Source organism: Hyaena hyaena, unplaced genomic scaffold (assembly GCF_003009895.1).
Source record: "Hyaena hyaena isolate Hyena2069 unplaced genomic scaffold, ASM300989v1 scaffold_846, whole genome shotgun sequence".
NCBI lineage: Eukaryota > Metazoa > Chordata > Mammalia > Carnivora > Hyaenidae > Hyaena > Hyaena hyaena.
The window spans coordinates 77,706-98,068 of NW_024081478.1; the positions used below are offsets into that span (position 1 = coordinate 77,706).

At 37.5% G+C, this 20,363-nt stretch overlaps 1 protein-coding gene across 1 annotated transcript in view; it reads right to left on the reverse strand.

The window, feature by feature from the left end:
- Positions 1-19,930, reverse strand: part of UBA6 (ubiquitin like modifier activating enzyme 6) — an 81,709-nt gene extending 61,779 nt beyond the window's left edge. The window contains exons 1-2 of the mRNA XM_039219897.1: positions 19,833-19,930; positions 16,389-16,451 (exon numbers count right to left, since the gene is read on the reverse strand). Of these exons, the coding sequence (XP_039075828.1) occupies positions 16,389-16,451; positions 19,833-19,903 (134 nt within the window). The 5' untranslated portion in view covers positions 19,904-19,930. The remainder of the gene's footprint in view (positions 1-16,388; positions 16,452-19,832) is intronic.
- Positions 19,931-20,363: the final 433 nt, after the last annotated feature.

Sequence of the window (20,363 nt, forward strand, 5' to 3'; positions counted from 1 at the left end):
TAAATGGGACCATTTTGAATTGTCTCTTCTGTGTCATTCCTCTTTTGAATGAAATTGTACTTATGAGATTTATTTATTTTCAATGCATGTAGCTATTCATGCTATTCATTAATTTTCAGTTGTTTTATTCTATTGTATTATACTATTCTACTGTAATAAATTTATTTTATAGCTTTGCAGCATGACTTTTATTTTTTTAGTAATCTCCACACCTAACGTGGGGCTCAAACTCACAAGCCCAAGATCAAGAGTTGCATGCTCTTCTGACTGAGCCACCCAAGCACTCCTGCTATTCTACAGTTTTGGACAGTTATAGTGAGCTACGAGCAATCTTTTTTTTTCCCCCAGTTTATTTATTTATTTTTGAGAGAGATGGACAGAGCAAGTGGCGGAAGGGTGGGGGAGTGGATCAGAATGGGCTCTGCACTGACAACAGAGAGCCCAATGTGGGGCTCAAACTCATGAATCGTCAGATCATGACCTCAGCCAAAGCTGGATGCTTAATTGACTAAGCCACCCAGGTGCCCAAGACTATGAAAATTCTTAGATATGTCTCATGAAACACATATGTATATAGCAGCTTCTATAGATATATACAGCTAAATAAACCTAGGAGAGGAAATGCAGGGATAACTTTATTATCTAATGCCAAACTTTTTCCAAAGTTTACCAAACAACTGTCCTGTAGTATTTCAAAGGTCCTGTAGGTTCACATCCTTAATGTGTAGGAAAAAGTTAACATGAATAGGGCTAGCGCTTGGCTGGTGTCTTCTATTTTCTTTTTTCCTAATTTCGTGCAATAATAACTCATCCGTTTTCAAGTTTTCTTTTCTAAAATACACATGTAAAACTTTACCCAATCTTAAACAGCATTCCAAGTTTTGATACATAGTACTTCATTATTATTTTCAGTTTTAATTATGATTCTTTTTTTGACTTACAGGTTAATCTGAAGTATATTTTAACATTTCTAGTTACATGGGGAATATTCTAGTTATCTCTTATTGTTAACTTCAAGCCTGACTGCGTTGTGAATAGAAATCACAATCTATATGATTTCATTTTTTAATATTTGAGAATTTCTTTGTCACTTACATACAACATCCAAGTTCTTATCACAAGTGCTCTCCTTAATACCCATCACCCATCTAGCCTATCTCCCACCCACTTCCCTTCATCAACTTTGTTTGTTCTCTATTGTTGAGTCTCTTGTGGTTTGTTACCTTGGAAATGACTCTGGTTGTTGTTTTACAGTCGGCTAGACACAACATTCTTTACATGTGCATTATAGTAATTTTAATAACCATGTTGAAGACCTCTATACTCATTCTGATTTTTTGTCTGATTTGTCTGCTTGTTCTCTTGATAAGTAAAAGCAACATTTAAATCCCTCCACCAATATGATAGTAAATTTCTCTATTCTTGTATATCAGTAACTGAACAGTGCTGACATGTAATAAAAACTGCTAACATTGAGTGTTTACTATGCACCACACATTGTTTTAATGTTTTACTTGTATTAACTAATTTAATCCTCACAAAAATTCTGTAAGTTCTATTATTATTCCCATTTTTACAGAGAGGAAAAGTTAAGCACAGAGAAATTAAGTAATTTAATTTAAGCAATTTAAAAATAGTGGCGGTAAGATACAGTCTGGCCTTGGCACTCATACTTTTTTTAAATGCTCATTTATTTTTGAGAGAGATCGCAAGTAGGAGAGGGTAGAGTGAGGAGGACAGACTACACAAAGTGCGTTCTGGGAGCCCAATGTGGGGCCTGAACTCATGAACCATGAGATCATGACTTGAGCCAAAGTAGGACGCTCAACCTACTGAGCTACCCAGGCACGCAAGCATTTATACTCTTAACTGCTATGCCACACTGCATGCTGATTAAGAAAGTCAAATGTTTCTGGGGGACCTGGGTGGCTCAGTTTGTTAAGTGTTCAACTTTGGCTCAGGTCATGATCTTGCGATATGTGAGTTCAAGCCCGGTGTCTGACTCTGTGCTGACAGCTCAGAGCCTCTATAGAGCCTGCTTAGGAGTCTAGGTCTCCCTTTCTGCCAGTCCCCCACTCACACTCTTTCTCAAAAAAAAAAAAAAAAAAAATTCAGTTCCCTGACCTAACTCTTCCTTATGCATAATTCTATACACCTAAGGCAATCACTCTCAATTTTTTTTTCTTCTAATGTTTACGCCCCTTTAAAAAAAAATAACGTTTATGATACTCTACATAGAAAACCCGACAGACTCCTATGAGAACTGATCCATGAACTCAGCAAAGTTGCAGGGTATAAAATCAATGTACAGAAATCGGTTGCATTTTTATACACTAATAATGAAGCAACAGAAAGAGAAATCAAGAAAATAATCCTATTCACAACTGCAAAAAAAACATAAAATACCTAGGAATAAACCTAACCAAAGATATAGGAGATCTGTATGATGAAAACTATAGAAAACTCATGAAGGAAATTGAAGAAGACACAAAGAAATGGAAAAACATTCCATGCTCATGGGTCGGAAAAATACCGTTAAAATGTCATTACTACCCAAAGCAATCTACACATTCAATGCAATTGCAATCAAAATTGCACCAGCATTCTTCTCAAAGCTACAATAAACTATCCTAAAATTTGTATGGAACCACAAAAGACCCCAAATAGCCAAAGTAATACTGAAGAAGAAAACCAAAACGGGAGGCATCACCATCCCAGACTTTAGCCTCTACTACAAAGCTGTCAACATCAAGACAGTACAGGCACAAAAACAGACACATACACCAATGGGATAGAAGAAAGAACTCAGAATTGGACCCACAAATATATGGCCAACTAACCTTTGACAAAGTGGGAAAGAGTATTGAATGGACAAAAGACAGCCTCTTTAACAGATGGTGCTGGGAGAACTGGACAGCAATATGCAGAAGAATGAAACTAGACCATTTTCTCACACCATACACAAAAATAAACTCAAAATGAATAAAGGACCTGCATGTGAGACAGGAAACCATCAAAACCCTTGAGGAGAAAGCAGTGAAAAACCTCCCTGACCTCAAATGCAGCAATTTCTTACTTGACACATCCCCAAAGGCAAGGGCATCAAGAGCAAAAATGAACTATTGGGACCTCATCAAGATAAAAAGCTTCTGCACAGCAAAGGAAACAATCAGTAAAACTAGTGGGCAACTGAAGGAATGGGAAAAGATAATTGCAAATGACATATCAGATAAAGGGCTAGTATCCAAAATCTATAAGGAACTCACCAAACTCCACACCCAAAAAACAAATAATCCAGTGAAGAAATGGGCAGAAGACATGAACAGACACTTCTCCAAAGAGGACATCCAGATGGCCAACAGACACATGAAACAATGCTCAGTGTCACTCATCATCAGGGAAATAAAGATCAAAAATCACACTGATATACCACCCCAAGCCAGTCAGAGTGGCTAAAATGAACAAATCAGGAGACTCGAGATGCTGGTGAGGATGTGGAGAAACGAGCATCCTCCTGCACTGCTGGTGGGCATGTAAACTGGTGCAGCCCCTCTGGAAAACAGTGTGGAGGTTCCTCAAAAAACTAACACTAGAACTCCCCTATGACCCAGCAATAGCACTGCTGGGAATTTACCCAAGGGATACAGAAATGCTGAAGCATAGGGGCACAAGTACCCCAATGTACACAGCAGCACTCTCAACAAGAGCCTACACATGGAAAGAACTTAAGTGCCCATCAACTGACGAATGGATCAAGAAGATGTGGTTTATCTATACTATGGAATACTACATGGCAATGAGAAAGAATGAAATCTGGCCATGTATAGCAACATGGATGGACCTTGAGGGTGTTATGCTGAACGAAATAAGTCAGGCAGAGAAGGACAGATACCATATGCTTGCACGTATAGGTGGATTAGGAGGAACTTAACAGAGGACCATGGGGGAGGAGAAGGGGCAAAATGGTTGGGGAGAGGGAGGGAGGCAAACCATGAAAGACTCTTGAATACTGAGAATAAGCTGAGGGCTGAATGGGGTGGGGGAGAGGAGAAGGGGGGTGATGGGCATGGAGGAGGGCACTTGTGGGGATGAGCACTGGGTGTTATATGGAAACCAACTTGACAATAAACTAAGGAAAATAATTAAAAAAAATAAAAATAATGTGTTTATACTTTATTTTTTCAGTTTTACATATAACCTATTAACTTCCTACTAACATGAATAATTTTTCTGAAATACAAATCTGATCAAATCGTTCCTCTGATTTAAAAACTCCAATGGTTTCCTACTTCCTTATGATTAAGACAAGACATTAATGTTAGTCACAAGGCCATTCATAATCTAGTCTCTGCTTGGCTCTCTAGTCTTATCTTTTGTTACTCCTCCATCAAACTCCATGTGGAACTTTTCAGTTTCACAAATGTGGTATGCTGTCTTTGGCCATTAGACATTTTTCTGGAGTATATCTCTTCCTCAAAATTTTATGCCTGAAAAACTACTACTCATCCTCCGGTCTCAGCTTATACATTATTTTCCACTATGTGTCCCACAACACTGTTAAACTTCCTCTATACAGTGTTGGGTCATCTTTTATGTGCATCCATGACATCCTACATTCAATCTATTACAACACTTATCACAATCTATTTTCACTACTATTTTTCCCTGGAGATTGCAGATTCCTTAAGGCAGGGACTTTGCTTTATTTACTATTGTTATCTTCAGTGATCAACAGGGTCTGACATACTGCAGAAACAAAAAGCAACTTGCTAACTTAAATGATAAATTGGCACATCAGAACAAGAACAACACGTTTATGCTCTACCTAACAGAGGACCTGAATTCTTTTTTCTATATTCAGAGTCACAGGGACTACATTAAAAAATGTTTTTCATCTCAGACTTGTTCTCATGAACTATTTTTAAAATTACTTAATGAATAGCCATGACACCAATGTGGTTATAAATGACAAAGAACTTACAGACAAAAGGATAAAACAAAGATATATAAACTAGGGTTTTCCAAAGAATCATAAATTCTCAGAAAGATTCTCAGCAGTCACCTAAATCACCTACCTTTTCAATGTTTGGCCACTATTAGGAAGGGTACTAATAAAATACCTATTTTGTGCTAGGCAATGCCAGGTACTCTGTAACTGACAGTTAAATCCTATGAAGTTCATATTGTTAGTAAGTGTACTGATGGGATTTAAAGAGCCTAGAGTGTAACCTCAAATCCAGCACTGTTAAATTACAGCTTACTGTAGTAAGTAGATACCTAACATATCAGTGAAAGTATCCAGTAGAAAGAAATTACCAAGGCTATCTACTCTACTTTTAGAAAGCTTTATTCATTAAAGATGCTACTTTTTAGAAGGTATGATATCTTCCTACAGTTTTCACCCACTAGTCCTAATTTTACCTCCTTTAGAACTACTCTAATCCTTCCTCAATGTGACAGCCCTCCAAACATTTCAAGATGGTATTCAGGTTCCACAGTCTACTTTCTCTAGGCTAAACATCTCTAGTTCCTTAAACAATTCCAAACATGACATCATTTTGACTACCCCCTCAACACTCTAATCAATTTCTTCTGGATGTTATTTCAATTATCTTTGTCATGCATTCATAAATTTATTAAAACATCTATCTCAAGCCAGGCACTGGCACTGTGTAGGGACCATAATAATAACAACCTCATATGGATACTATGAGGGTTAAATTAAGTAAGATAAAATATATGAAATAGTTATCAGAATGCTTGTGACATGTTATTGAGGGAGAAAGGTAAGTAATCAAATAATTCATTACTAAGTACTATATACAGAAGTGCCAGAAACTAAGGGAACCTGAAATATGGAAGAGGAAGTAATTATTTCTATCAACCTAAGTCTTGGAAATCTTCCCAAATGGGTTGAATCCATAGAATTCTGAAGACTTAACAGGAGTTAAAAAATAATTAAAATAGGAAAAGCATTCTATAACAAGAAAAAGAAAAGCATGAAAAAGAATGGCATGAGATACAGAATAAATACATTAAGACTTTCACTTCTAGCCATGAAGTAACAGGACCAGATTTATCCTCTGCTTGCCTTAAACAACTGAAAACCAGACAATATCAGTGAAACAACAGATTTCAGACACTAAACAGACAACTCGGGACAATAATCTCAGAGAAAAAAAACAAATAAAGTGAGCTTTATGAATGTCCTATCTACTACCCCGAGAGTTTCCCAGCAGCAGTGCGGGGAAGAGGAACCCAAGCTGAGCTTGGCCATCTCCCTGAATTGAAGAGACAGGACTGTGAATTCAAGAACGGTAAAATTTGAAAGCACAGAGATGCACAAAGAGAACAACAGAGATCTGTAGAGATCTTGAGTCTTCAGCTGAAAAAGATCAGCAAATGTATATGAGGAAACAGCCTCAAACTAAAGAAATGACCACCTGAAAAGAGTTGCTGAAACACTGACGGTTTTTAAACAGGCCCAGAAATAGTTTGTGTTCTCCAGCCAAGTGGAAAATTTGGATAGAATGCTCAGAAGGACATTATATTAACCGGGGGGAAAATTAGCCTCAGCAGTAAGTCTCCTCATCTCACCTGACAAGGCTTAAAAGTAAGCTTTGGAAAAATAAAACTGTTTTCAAGTAATTTAACTACATCTCTCAACAAAGCTCAAGAATATTTAAAGGAATTCAAAATAATGCAGCACCCAAAAAGGTAAAATTCAATATGTCTGGCATTCATTAGAAAATTACCAGGTAATTCAAGAACTAGAGAAATAAAACTCATAATGAATAGAAAAACTGACAATAAAACAGACTTAGGAATGACATAGATGATAGATTTTAGAGACAAATACATTGAAATAATTATAAATATAATCCATATGCTCAATTAAAAGACAAAGATTGGCAGACTGAATAAAAACAAAAACCCAACTATATTCTATCTACAAGGAGCCAAATTTAAATACATAAACAAGAGTAAAGGAGTGTAAAAAGACAGACCATGCTACCTATAATCAAGAGAAAACCAGATCAGCTGTACTGACAAATACATTTTGGAGCAAAAAAACTAACAGGATAAACAAGGCCATTTCAAAATGATAAAAGGGTCAAGACATTAAGAGGAGATAACAATTCTAAGGTTTATGCACTAATAATAACAGTTCAAACTATTCAAAGCAAAAACTGAAATGAGAAATGTTCAAACACAAAATGACAAGACCACACCCCTTTCTCAATAATTGGTATAAAGACTAGACAGATAATCAGTAATGATAAAGAATACTTGAAAAACACTATCATTTGGGGCGTCTGGGCGGCTCAGTCGGTTAAGCCTCTGACTTCGGCTCAAGTCATGATTTCATGGTTCGTGGGTTTGAGCCCTGAGTCAGGCTCTGTGCTGACTGCCAGCTCAGAGCCTTGAGCCTGTTTCAGATTCTGTATCTCCCTCTCTTTCTGACCCTCCCCTACTCACGCTGTCTGTCTATCTGTCTGTCTGTCTCTCTCTCTCTCAAAAATAAATAAAACATTTAAAAAGAAATTAACAAAAAGCACTATCAGTCAATTTAATTGACATGGATAAAATAATCCAACCATAACAGAATACACTTTCTTTTCAAATGCACATAGAACAATGACAAGATAGATCAATCTTTGTAGCAAAACACTAAAGTAAATGAAGTAAAGTCATAAAAAGTTTTATCCACTGATACCAATGGAATTAAATTAGATATCAACAACAGAAAGATCTCTGAAAAATCTCTCAGTATCTGGAAGCCAAATAATACACTTCTAAATGACCTATGAGTCAAAAAAAAATTGGAAAAAAGTCATAAAGTTTTTTGAACTGAATGTAAATGAAGACATATCTGTGAGATACGTAAACTGTAGTGTTTAGAAGGGCATTTTAAGCCTGAAACAGACATATTACTAAAGAATAAAGGTCTCAAAAATCAATGATCTCAACTTCTACTCTAAGAAAAAGAACATCCCATCAACAATAGACACGATAACAAAACACATGATCATTTCAATAGATGCAGAAAAAGCATTTAACAAAGTACAACACCCATTCATGATAAAACAAAGTACATTTGGAAGCAACTTACTTAACATATTAAACATACTTAAGGCCTTATCATACTAAAGGCCTTATCATACTAAAGGCCTTATATGCAAAACCCACAGTGTTTGATGGGGGGGGAGAGGGACTCAGTTTTTCTAAGGTCAGGAATAAGATAAGGATATCCACTGGGACCACTTTTATTTAAAAAGTGTACTAAAAGTCCTAGCACAGCAATCAGATAACAAAAAGAAATAAAAGGCATTCAAGCTGGTAAGAAGTAAAACTTTCATTATTTGCAGATGACACGACACTATACATAGAAAACCCTAAAGACTCCACCAAAAAACTACTAGAACTCATAAAATGAGTTCTATAAAATCTCAGGATGCAAAAGCGTCGTACAAAAATCTGTTGCATTTCTATACACCAATCATGAAGCACTAGAAAGAAAAATTAAGAAAAATAATCCATTTACATCTGCACCAAAAATAAAATACCTAGGAATAAACTTTACCAAAGAGATAAGAGACCTGTACTCTGACAAGTATAAAATACTGATGAAAGAAATTAAAATTAATAAAAGACATCCCATACTCATAGATTGAAAGAATATTGTTAAAATGTCTATACTCCCAAAAGCAATCTACAAATTTAGATTTCCTACAATACAAAAATACCAATAGCATTTTTTACAGAACTAGAACAATCAATCATAAAATTTGTATGGAACCACAAAAGACCCTGAAAAGCCAAAGCAATCCTGAAATAGAAAAAAAAAAAAAAAACAACAAAACTTATATATATATATCCAGACTTCAAGTTGTTTTACAAAGCTGCAGTACTCAAACTGTATGGTACCGGCACAAAAATAAACACACAGATCAAAGGACCAGAATAGAAAACCCAGAAATGAACTTACAATTATTTTGACAGTTAATCTTCAACAAAAGAGGAAAGAATATGCAATGGGAAAAAGATAGTCTCTTCAATAAAATGTGTTGGGAAAACGGGACAGCAACATGCAAAAGAATGAAACTGGACCGCTTTCTTATACCATACACAAAAATAAATTAAAAATGGACTAAAGAACTAAATGTGAGACCTGAAACCATAAAAATCCTACAAGAGAGTACAGGCAGTAATGTTTCAGACATCAGCATGAACAGACATTTCTCCAAAGACAACATACAGATGGTTAATAGACACATGAAAAGATGCTCAACATCACTTATCATCAGCAAAATGCAAATCAAAACCACAATGAGATATCACCTCACACATCAGCTAAAATCAACAACACAAAAAATAAAAAGGGTTGGTGAGGATGTGGAGATAAAGAAACCCTTGTGCACTGTTTGTGGGAAATGTAAACTGGTGCAACTATTATGGAAAACAGTATGGTGATTCCTCAAAAAGTAAAAAATACAACTACCCTATGATCCAGGAATCACATTACCAGATATTTACCCATAAAATACAAAAACACTAATTCAAAGGGATTCATGCACCTCTATGTTTCTTGCAGCATTATTTACAATAGCCAAATTACAGAAGCACCCCAAATGTCCACGGATAGATGAATGAATAAAGAAGATGTGGTACATATACAATGTATCCCTATACAATGGGATATTATTCAACTATGAAGAATGAAATCATGCCATTTCCTACAACATGGAGAGTATAGATGGATGGAGCTAGGGAGCATAATGTGAAGCAGAATAAGATGGTCAGAGAAAGACAAATACCATATACTTTCACTCATGTGGAATTTAAGAAACAAAACAAAGGAGAAAAGGAAAAAAAGAGACAAACCAAGAAACAGACTATGGAGAACTGATGGTTACCAGAGGGCAGGCAGGATGGGAAGATGGGTAAAATAAGTGATAGTGATTAAAGAATACACTTATCCTGATGAGCACTGAGTAATGTATAAAATTGTTGACTACTACACTGTACACTTGAAACTAATATAACACTGTATGTTAACTGTACTGGAATTTAAATAAAAAATTCAATTAAAAAAAGAAAAGCAAATTAATATCAAAGTAAGCAGAAGAAAAATCCCAAAAAGAACAGAAATCACTGAGATACAAAACAGAAAACATAATATGGAAAATCAATTAAACTAAAAGCTGATTCTTTGAGAATTTAATAAAATCGATAAACCTCTAGCCAGAATGATCAGGAAAACAGAAAAGATAGAAAAATTACCAATAAGAGTAATGGGTGAAGGAACATCATTTCAGATTCTATGGACATTAGGGAAGGTATTCAGGGAAAATTACAAACAATTTTATGCAACTAAATTAAACCATTAGGTTAGAAACATGTATTTCAAAAGAGACAAACTATCAAAGCTCAATCAAAAAGAAATGCAGTTGACCCTTAAGAAATGTTAGGTTAGGGGCACTAACTTTCTACACAGTAAAAAATATGTGTATAACTTTGGCTCAAAAAAAAAAAAAAACCCTCAACTAATAATAGCCTACTCTTGATCGGAAGCATTACCAATAACATAAACAGTCATTTAACATGTTTTGTATGTTCTATGTATTATATACTGTATTCTTACAATAAAGTGAGATACAGAAAATATTAAGAAAATCAAAAGGAAAATACATTTACAGTACTGCACTGTATTTGATTCTGTAAACTGCCATCAGCTGTTTACAAGATGAATCATCTGTCAGTATCTATATCAAAATTGTCTAACACGATACAAAACACTGTAGATGTTATATGTATTACCAACAGTATACATTAAAAATGAAAAGAAAATGTGAAAAAGAATCCGTATTTATCTGTAGGTTTAACAGTCCATGTACTGAAAACAAAGCAACAGCAACAAGATTTTGGTAGCCTAGGGTACCTGATTCAATTGCTTCTTGGTAGCCTAGATTATACATTAATGAATAAATCTTTACAAAATTTTTATGGCATACATTACTATAGTCATGCACCTCTACAGTATTGGAAACATTGTTATATTTTCTAAAAAACCCATTTACTGGTAATGAGAAGCTGATAAACAGTTTCTCCAATGATGGGGGGGCATACTGTAGAGTAATGCATTTCTTTGAAGGCAAAAATATATACAACAGTAAGAAAACACATTGATTTTACATTACATATTCACCTCATACCTATGTAAGGATAGGCTATCCACTTCCATGAATCTTGCACATGATGTTCTACACAATCAGTACAATGAGTATAAGACGACAAATGATGACTATGATGACAAAAAACGTCTCATACAGTTCTTGCTGTACACTCATTTTTCATATGAAGACACATTCATATACAACAAATCATTTTATTACCTATACAGTATAATGATCATTTACTATTTTTTAAATGGAAGCAGATCATAAGGGTCTTCATCACTGTCATCTTCACAATGAATAAGAAAGAGAGGAGGAGGAAGAGGGGTGGTCTTAGTGCAGCAGAGGTGGAGGAGGGGAAAGGGTATGCAAGAGATAAAACTACACTCAATGTAACTTTATGGAAATACATCATGGTTTGTCTGAATTTTTTGCTTTTTCATTTCTCTAAATACGTTTTTACATGACACCAATCCTTCCACAATTTCCTTTAATTTCAGTGCCCACATCACAGAAGGGTCCATTTCATAAAAGAAGTCAAAAGCAGTCCTGAATAATCAGATCCTTTCTGCCAGATTGCCTAATGTCAAATTTATTTTCTGTCTGTGCTTCTTCTACATATTCTTCCACATCATCTTGCACTGCTCTGGAAGCACTCACCTCCATCAAACCATTTTGTTAATTCCTCTTGTGTAGTGTCTATTACCTCTTGAATTTCTCCAAAATCTGTACCCTGAAACCTATTTACACTCCTCCACCCCTGTCTTTTTCAACCATATCTACAATCACTTTCTTTTTTTAAAAAAGTACTTATTTTGAGAGAGAGAGCACATGTTGTGTGTGAGTACACAAGTGGGGGAAGGGGCAGAGAGAGACAGGGAGAGAGTCCTAAGCAGGCTCTGTGCTGTCAGCGTAGAGCCCCAACCTGGGCTTGATCTCACAGACTGTGAGACCATGACCCAAGCTGAAATCAAGAGTCATATACTTAAGTAACTGAGACCCCCAGGCGCCCTTACAATCACTTTCTTAATTTCCTTTATTGGCTCCGTCATTAATCCTGTGAAGTCATGTACTATATCTACACACACTTTTCTCCAGTAGGAATTTACTGTGTAGGTTTGATGGCTTTCATGGCTGTTTCTATAACAACAATATCTTCAGCTATAAACCTTCCAGACTTTCATGATGTTCTATCAAGGTTCTCTTCCACAGGATTAATAATCCTTTCATTAGAGTACCAAGTGTAATGAGCCTTAAGGTCCTTGTGACCCCCTCATCTAGAGGCTGAATTAGAGATGTTGTGGAGCACCTGGGTGGCTCAGTCGGTTGGGCATCCAACTTTGGCTCAGATCATGATCTCATGGCGTGTGGGTTTGAGCCCTGCCATCAGGCTCTGTGCTGACAGCTCAGAGCCTGGAGCTTGCTTCAGATTCTGTGTCTCCCTCTCTCTGCCCCTTCCCCAGCTAACACTCTGTCTCTGCCTCTCTCTCAAAAATAAATAAGCATTACAAAAAAATCTTGACATAATAGAGATGTCGTGTTCGGGGGCAAGCAGCCCACTTTGATGCCTTTCCTACTGAATTCATAGGGCTCTGGGTAGCCAAGGACATTGTCCAATATCAAAAGAACTTTAAAAGATAGTCCCTTACTGGCAAGGTACTTCCTGACTTCAGAGACAAAGCATCAATGAAACCATTCCAGAGTAAGGGGTTTCACTGTCCAGGCCTTCTTGTTTTACAACCAAAAGATTAGCAGCTGATGCTTTATTTTCTCCCATCAAGGCTCAAAGGGCTTAGTAGCTTCATAGGTAAGGGCAGTCCTGATCATTAACCCAGTTGCCTTTGCACAAAACAGTAGAGTTAGCCTATTTCTTCCTGGTGCCTGTTTCTCTTCCTTGCTAATAAATGTTCTTTGTGGCACTTTTCTTCCAGAATAGGACACTTTAATCTGCACTGGAATCCTGTTCAGGTAGATATTCTTTCTCCACAATGATCTTCTTAATTAAAGGCATCTGGGAACTCAACTGCTACCTCTTCTTCAGCAAGTGCTTCTCCTGTTATCTTGACATTTTTTAAGCCAAGTCTCTTTCTAAATTATGAAACTACTCCTTGCTGCATTAAATTCTCCAGCTTTATATCCTTTAACTTCATTTTGCTTTAAGTTGTCTTTATAATGACTCTGCTTTTTCTTGAATCATATTAGAGTACACAGGAATGCTTTTCTTAGAGCAACTCCTACCCACATAGAAGTTGCATTTTCAGTATGAGATAAAAAAGTACTTTGCAAAAAGTGCAAGGTTTTTGTGTCTGCTGGTATAGCTGCAACTTCAAAAATTTCCTCCTTTTTTTTTACAGTGGTCCTTCTGCGGCATTTATGTATCTTGAAATAGCAGGCAGCCACAGTTGCAGACCTCAATTTACGGTATATATCAAGTAATTCAACTTTCAACAATTCATCAAGTATTGTCATGACTTTTCTCTACTTCTAGGGAGCACTTCCCACATCATTAGTGGCACTCTGTAGGAGTCCCATAGTGTTACTCAAGGTTTACAGTATTCCACGAAACATGCTAAAAAATACATGAGAACCTCAAGATCATTTTTTTTTTTTCTGAGAGAGAGAGAGAGACGCAGCGTGAGCAGGAGAGGGTTAGAGAGAGAGGGAGACACAGAATCTGAAGCAGGCTCCAGGCTCCGAGCTAGCTGTCAGCACAGAGCCCGATGTGGGGCCCAATCCCACAAACCGTGTGATCATGACCTGAGACGAAGTCAGACGCTTAACCGACTGAGCCACCCAGGCGCCCCTCAAGATAAGAGGTTAATATCCAAATTATATATGGAACTATAATTCAATAGCAAAAAAACTCTCAAGGAATCTGATTTAAAAATGAGCTAGAATTAGAACAGACACTTCTCTAAAGATACACAAATGGCCAACAGGATGTGAAAAGGTGTCAACATCACTAATTGTCAAGGAAATGCAAAACCATAATGAGATATCACCTCACACCTGTTTGGATGGCCATTGCACAAGAACAAAATGCCAGGAAATAACAAGTGTCGGTTAGAATGTGGACAAATTGGAATCCTTGTGCACTATTGGTAGAAATGTAAAATGGTCTAGCTGCTATAAAAAACAGTATAGAAGTTCCCCACAAAATTAAAATTGAACTATTTTATGATCCAAAAATACCTGATCATAAATAAACTGCTATATTCTGTCATTTTCAGTCAAGCAAACTGTAGCCTCCTTATACAATGCTGCAAATGGAAAATTTAATTTCTGGTTTACCAAAAATTATGTTCATTAATCAGCCATTACAGGGTTGGAGGGATATAAAAAAGTTTCACAAGGTTGTAGCTAAATAACAGATAAAATTAACCATTGCTTTCTTAAGAAGCTGCCATTTGTTATCCCAAGAATGTGATCAAAAGGACATTAAGAATATCATAATTACAGGGGCGCCTGGGTGGCTTAGTCGGTTAAGCGTCCGACTTTCGCTTAGGTCATGATCTCGTGGTTCATGGGTTCGAGCCCCGCGTCGGGCTCTGTGCTGACTGCCAGCTCAGAGCCTGGAGCCAATTTCAGAGTCTGTGTCTCCCTCTCTCTCTGACCCTCCCCTACTCGCACTGTCTCTCTCTCTCTGTCCTAGAAATAAAAAAAAAAAAAAAAAATCATAATTACAGATTAAGACTATAAACGTAAGGTGATTTCTAAACTACTGTATATTTATATTCAGGAAACTGTATGGTAAAATAATTTTCACATAAGCAAAATTAAGTTTTGTCTTCTCTCATTTTCCAATTCCAAAATATTAATTGAAATTAACATACTACGATGTACACATCAGCTCCTCCCAAAATGCTCAAAACTGACTCAGCATCCCATATAAAAACAATATAAAAAAAGAATTCAAAATATACAATAGCTTTATTGTACCAAATTCTACCTATAAAAAATCCATTTTTCATAATTATACACAGAAGAAATCTAAAACCTTTTAAATTACCTTCCATATAAGGGGATTATACTATCTGCCATTCAAACAACTTGAAGTATTATTTTAAAAAAAGTCTTAGAAGTGATAGTAATGTAGGGGCATCTGGCTGGTGCAGTCAGAAGACCATGTGACTCTTCATCTCTGGATCCAGAGTTCAAGTCCTAGGTTAGGTGTAGATATTACTTAAATAAGTAAATAAAAAACTTAAAAAAAAAAAGTGATAGCAATGTATATAAATTTTCTCTTTAATTCTGATAAAAGTATTTTGATTTCATGAAAAGGAATAGTAAAAAAGAATCTCACTAAATTCCATTCAAATCATAGTTCTTCAGCCACATAGTACTTCTTTGCTGTCTATATAGTGCAAACATACAATGTTGTTAATGAGATTACACTGAAGTAAAAACAATCTCTAGATATACCGGATAATTTACGCAGAATGGATTGTTTTTCATGAGACTCCTGCACTACCAAAAAACGTAATATGTACTACTGTCCAAAAACAAGAAGTATATTTTATAGTGGATAACAAAATCTTTCTTTTCTTTTTTTTTTTAATATGTATTTTTGAGACAGAGAGAGCCAGAATGTGAGTAGGGTAGGGGCAGAGAGAGAGGGAGAATCTGAAGCAGGCTCCAGGCTATCAGCACAGAGCCCAATGCAGGGTTCCAACCCACAGATGGTGAGATCTTGACCTAACCTGAAGTCAGGCCCTTAACTGACTGAGCTACCCAGGCAACCCTCTTTTTTTCTTTTTTTTTAAAATGTTTATTTTTGAGAGAGACATAGAGCATGAACAGGGGAAGGGCAGAGAGAGAGAGAAGAAAGAGAGAGAGGCGCACAGGCAGAATCTGAAGTAGGCTCCAGGCTCTGAGCTGTCAGCACAGAGCCAAATGCAGGGCTCAAACTCACAGACCGCAAGATCGTGACCTGAGCTGAAGTTCAGAGACTTAACAGACTGAATCACCTAGGTGTATCCAATATCATTCTTAGTCGTATCACCTAAACCTAAAGCAACTGAGATTTAAATATTATTCAAGCTTTCAGACTACAGAAAAGAAAAATCAGACAAAACCCTAATTTTAACTTCAAGAACTCTTAGGATATTTATAAAACTCTGCATAGGTCTAATGGTATTTTCAAATAGAGTATTCCATTACTTTAGAACAATAAATGAGGAAAATAAGTTTTAGTTTCCATAAAGCTCTCACCTGTACAATGCATCATCAATCTCCACAGACTCTGCTGACATGACGGGCAAATTTGTATTGGTACTGAAAAAATAAAACACAACTTATAAGAGCAAGTATGGCTATTTAATATTCACGTTCTGTAATTTAATAGTCAATTATACATGGCAGTTACTAAAGAGGATTTTACAAACCAGATATATATTTTATTTCCATTCCTTTATTTCCAATGTAAAAATAGGTCAAAATTCAATTCACTCACTGTCTATTCTGTGTATTTTAAAATTATGGCCTATAGTTTTATTCTCAGGTGTTCAGATATTGATTTACATATATTCTGATGAATCCGTATTTTCACAAGTTTGTTGGGAGTGCCCCATAAACCTTGTCTAACATACACAATCTCTTTAGGTAATCTCATTCATTCCATATATAGAATTTACCAGATACTGAGGATATCTAAACTCAATTCTCCACGTTTGATCTCTCATCTGCCGTGTACATTTTCCACACCTGCTAGAACAATCTCTCTTCAGATGTTTAACTGGTTTCATGAACATAACAAGCCCCAAACAGAATTCAATTTCCCTGCTTAACCTATTTTTCCCCAATTTCTGCCAATTCAGTGTCTGGTATCACCATTTACTCATTTGCTCAGGCCCAGACTCTAGAGATCTTCTTAACTTGTTCCTTCATTTTCTCCATCTGTGTCCTAGTATAATCTCAGGCCAAACCATCATCATATTTCATCTGAACGACTTCAAAGGACTCCTAACTAGTCTCTCGAGTGATACCACTGCCATCCCACTTCAGTTTATTCTCCATATAACAACCTAAATTTTTTAGAATGTAGTCAGATGTTACTCCTTTACTTAGAACTATTCTTAAGTAACTCTCTTTTACTTTTTGAATAAAACTGAAACACCTTACCATGTTCAAAAGGGTTTGGTGTTCTGCCTCCCAATTACCTCTTCAATTACAACTCCCACTACTTTCCCACATTGGTCAACTTGCTGTTCCTCAAAAAGCCAAGCATGCTAACACTTCAGAGTTTTTATACTGCTTATCCCTCTGCTTGGAATGTTCCCCCTTTAGATCTCTGAATGGCTGACTCTTATCAGGTAAGCCTCAACTAAAATAATGCCTCACAAATATTACATAGACCAGTCCTGATCACCCTTTCAATGAGATGCCTCTCCTCCTCCTTAGGTCACTCCCTAACTCACTAACCTGCTGTACGTCCTTCAAATTACTAATTGTTCACTGTCTGCCTTCCCCAAGAAAGTGTATGATCTGTTAAGAATTCACTAATGTATTCCAAATACCTAAAACTGTACCTGGCATGTAATAATAATTCAAGAGGAAACACTGTGCCACACATCGTTTTAAGTGCTGTAGATGTACTCAGTTAACCCTTACAACAACTTTTTAAGATAGGCACTATTACCACCTCCACTGAACAGAGGAAAAAAACTGACGCTCACAGAAGTTTATTTAACCAACTTGAGGTTCCAGAGCAGGTAAAGGACAGACCCAGAATCTTAACCTACACTGTCTAGCTCTTGACCACCATGCTATACTGCCTATTGCATCTCAAAGTAGGCATTAAGAAAGCACTCAAATCTATCTGTTGAATGAACTTTAAAAATTAAAAAAAAAGGGGGCGCCTGGTTGGCTCAGTTGGTAGAGCTTGCAACTCTTGATCTCAGGGTTGTGAATTCAGGTCCCACGCTGGGTGTAGAGATTACTTAAGGAAATTTAAAAACAAAAAAATTTTTAAGCATACTATCATGATAAGGCATACTTATGCATCATTTACTGCAGCTCATCCCAATTTTTCACAGCATGGCATACCAAGAAAGATGAAAACAGGATGAACACTGGGAAATAGGAATGGCTCCCAAGCAAGGAAATCAGCCTGGGGCATTTTGGCCTGAGCCACAGTGACAGCTAAGATCAATATCATCTTGGCAAAAAGTGAATCCTCTCCAGGTTCTGGGAAACTCTATCAATTACAGGATTCTAAAAATAATGTGAAAACCCAAAATTAAGGTTTTGGAATCCAATTTCCTAAGCCTGGTACTGATATATGGCCAAAGGATTTTTAAATATAGTTAATCAAAATGTTATTATTTATCTTATCAAACACTGATTGATTGGTATTATCAAATGATATCAGCCTCTAGCTAAGTTATACATGAGTAACTATTAGAAATTTTCCTGATTGCAATTATGCACACAGACCAGGAGATAGCTGTGTTTAAGAGATCACCTATCTAATAAAAACACAACACATACACAATATGTTCTTCTGGCATACTGATAAAATAAGAAAATAAACAAAATTTCTTACTTCAGTTTTCTTATCCCTAGCTGCCTTCCCTGCCTGGAGGACAATGGTCTAGTGGGTACAACTCTTAAGTAAACATGAACTCCATTCTAACCAGCTTTGTCACTTAATGATATGACTGGCACTGATTTTTCAGAAAATTCCGTCTTACTGGAATGTTTCAAAAATCATTTTTGTAATAAGATCTATATGGCAATCAAAAATCCTTTTAAATAAGGGGAGGCTTTGATTGTATTACATAATTTCCCTCAAGTAAATGTGGCAATGTTGGCAACGGCAGGTAATATCATGGAACCGAAAATATCCCTTCAATGTGAACTGGCGAAAAAGCTACAGGTTTATAGACAGGTTCATATCAGCTCAAAGTCACATATCCATCACTTCTCTCTTTGGAATATTGTATTCTAGTAGTAGGCAGTATGTAAGTAACGGCTTTATTAATTATGAGATGACTGATAACAGGAACTACACGAACACTTCCCCCAATTTTGCAGGAATGAAATAGAAGTTGAAAAAAAAAAAAAAACCCCACCAAACCCAACACCAACTAGGGAATAAGTAACTCGTAGGTTTTTCCCTGGATTTTTTTTTAAACTGTAGTGAACAGAGGCCGCAGGATGTCCTGATTGGCACGGATTCATCATTACCAAGTTCCCTCTGGTAACAGTTTTCAAAGGAGGGTCTCAGTGCAGGATCGCTCACAGGGGGCTCTTAGCTTTCATTTCACCGAAAGGAGGTAGAAAGGTGTTTGGCACCAGGACTGGGAAGCTCACACCAAGCGACCGGGACCAGAACTCTCCGCGGGGCCTTCTCCACCCCCGCTACACCCCCCGCCCCACGTCCGGTGCCTGGGAGGACGGCAGACCCCAACTGGACCTGAGGGCCGAAAGGACCGAGAGGTGGCCTTTCTCTTCAGAGGAGCCGGGAGCCGCAGAGGTCTAAACGCAAGGCGCCACACCCACTCCGCGCGCTCCCCTCGCCTCCCAGGGCCGGTTCTGCCCGGCTCCGCGGCCTCACGCGCGCTCCCTGGCCGCCCGAGCGGGAGCAGCAGAAAGCCGGCGCCCGGGTCCCGCCTGCCATCCCTCGCTGCTTCGCGCTCTCACTCATCTTCTCACCTGCCGGCCCCCCAGGAAGAGCAGGACGCCTCTTCCCCCTGAGCTGCGGCTACCGGCTGGGACACCTCCATCTCCTCCAAGAGTCGCCGCCGCCGCTGGCTATGGGTAGGCAGGGAAGGGGGCGGGACCGCGAGGTCAAGGGGCGGACGGTGACATCACCGGAGGGGGCGGGGCTGGGAAGCGTGCCGCCGGGCTGAGCCTTCCCGTCAACCCCAGGGACGTCCTGGTTTCCGGTTTGGGTGTGGCCGCCGGGGGAGGGGATAGGCCTTGCCGCAGGTGGGAGTTGTGAATGGATCCGCTGCGAGCAAGGATCCTGCAGCTCTAAATGAGCTAAAACACTGAATTTACGCGGTACCTTTGGCTCTCTAGCAAGGCGGAGAGGTTCCAGTTGCTAGCTAAGTAATGGAATTGCGCAGCAAAAATCCTTGAGTTTTATACCAGGAATAGGAAACCACTTAATTTAATAAACACAAAATCGAAACTTTGTAGTAATAAGTAGTTCCAGATTTTCAGGATTTCCGGGATTCCATT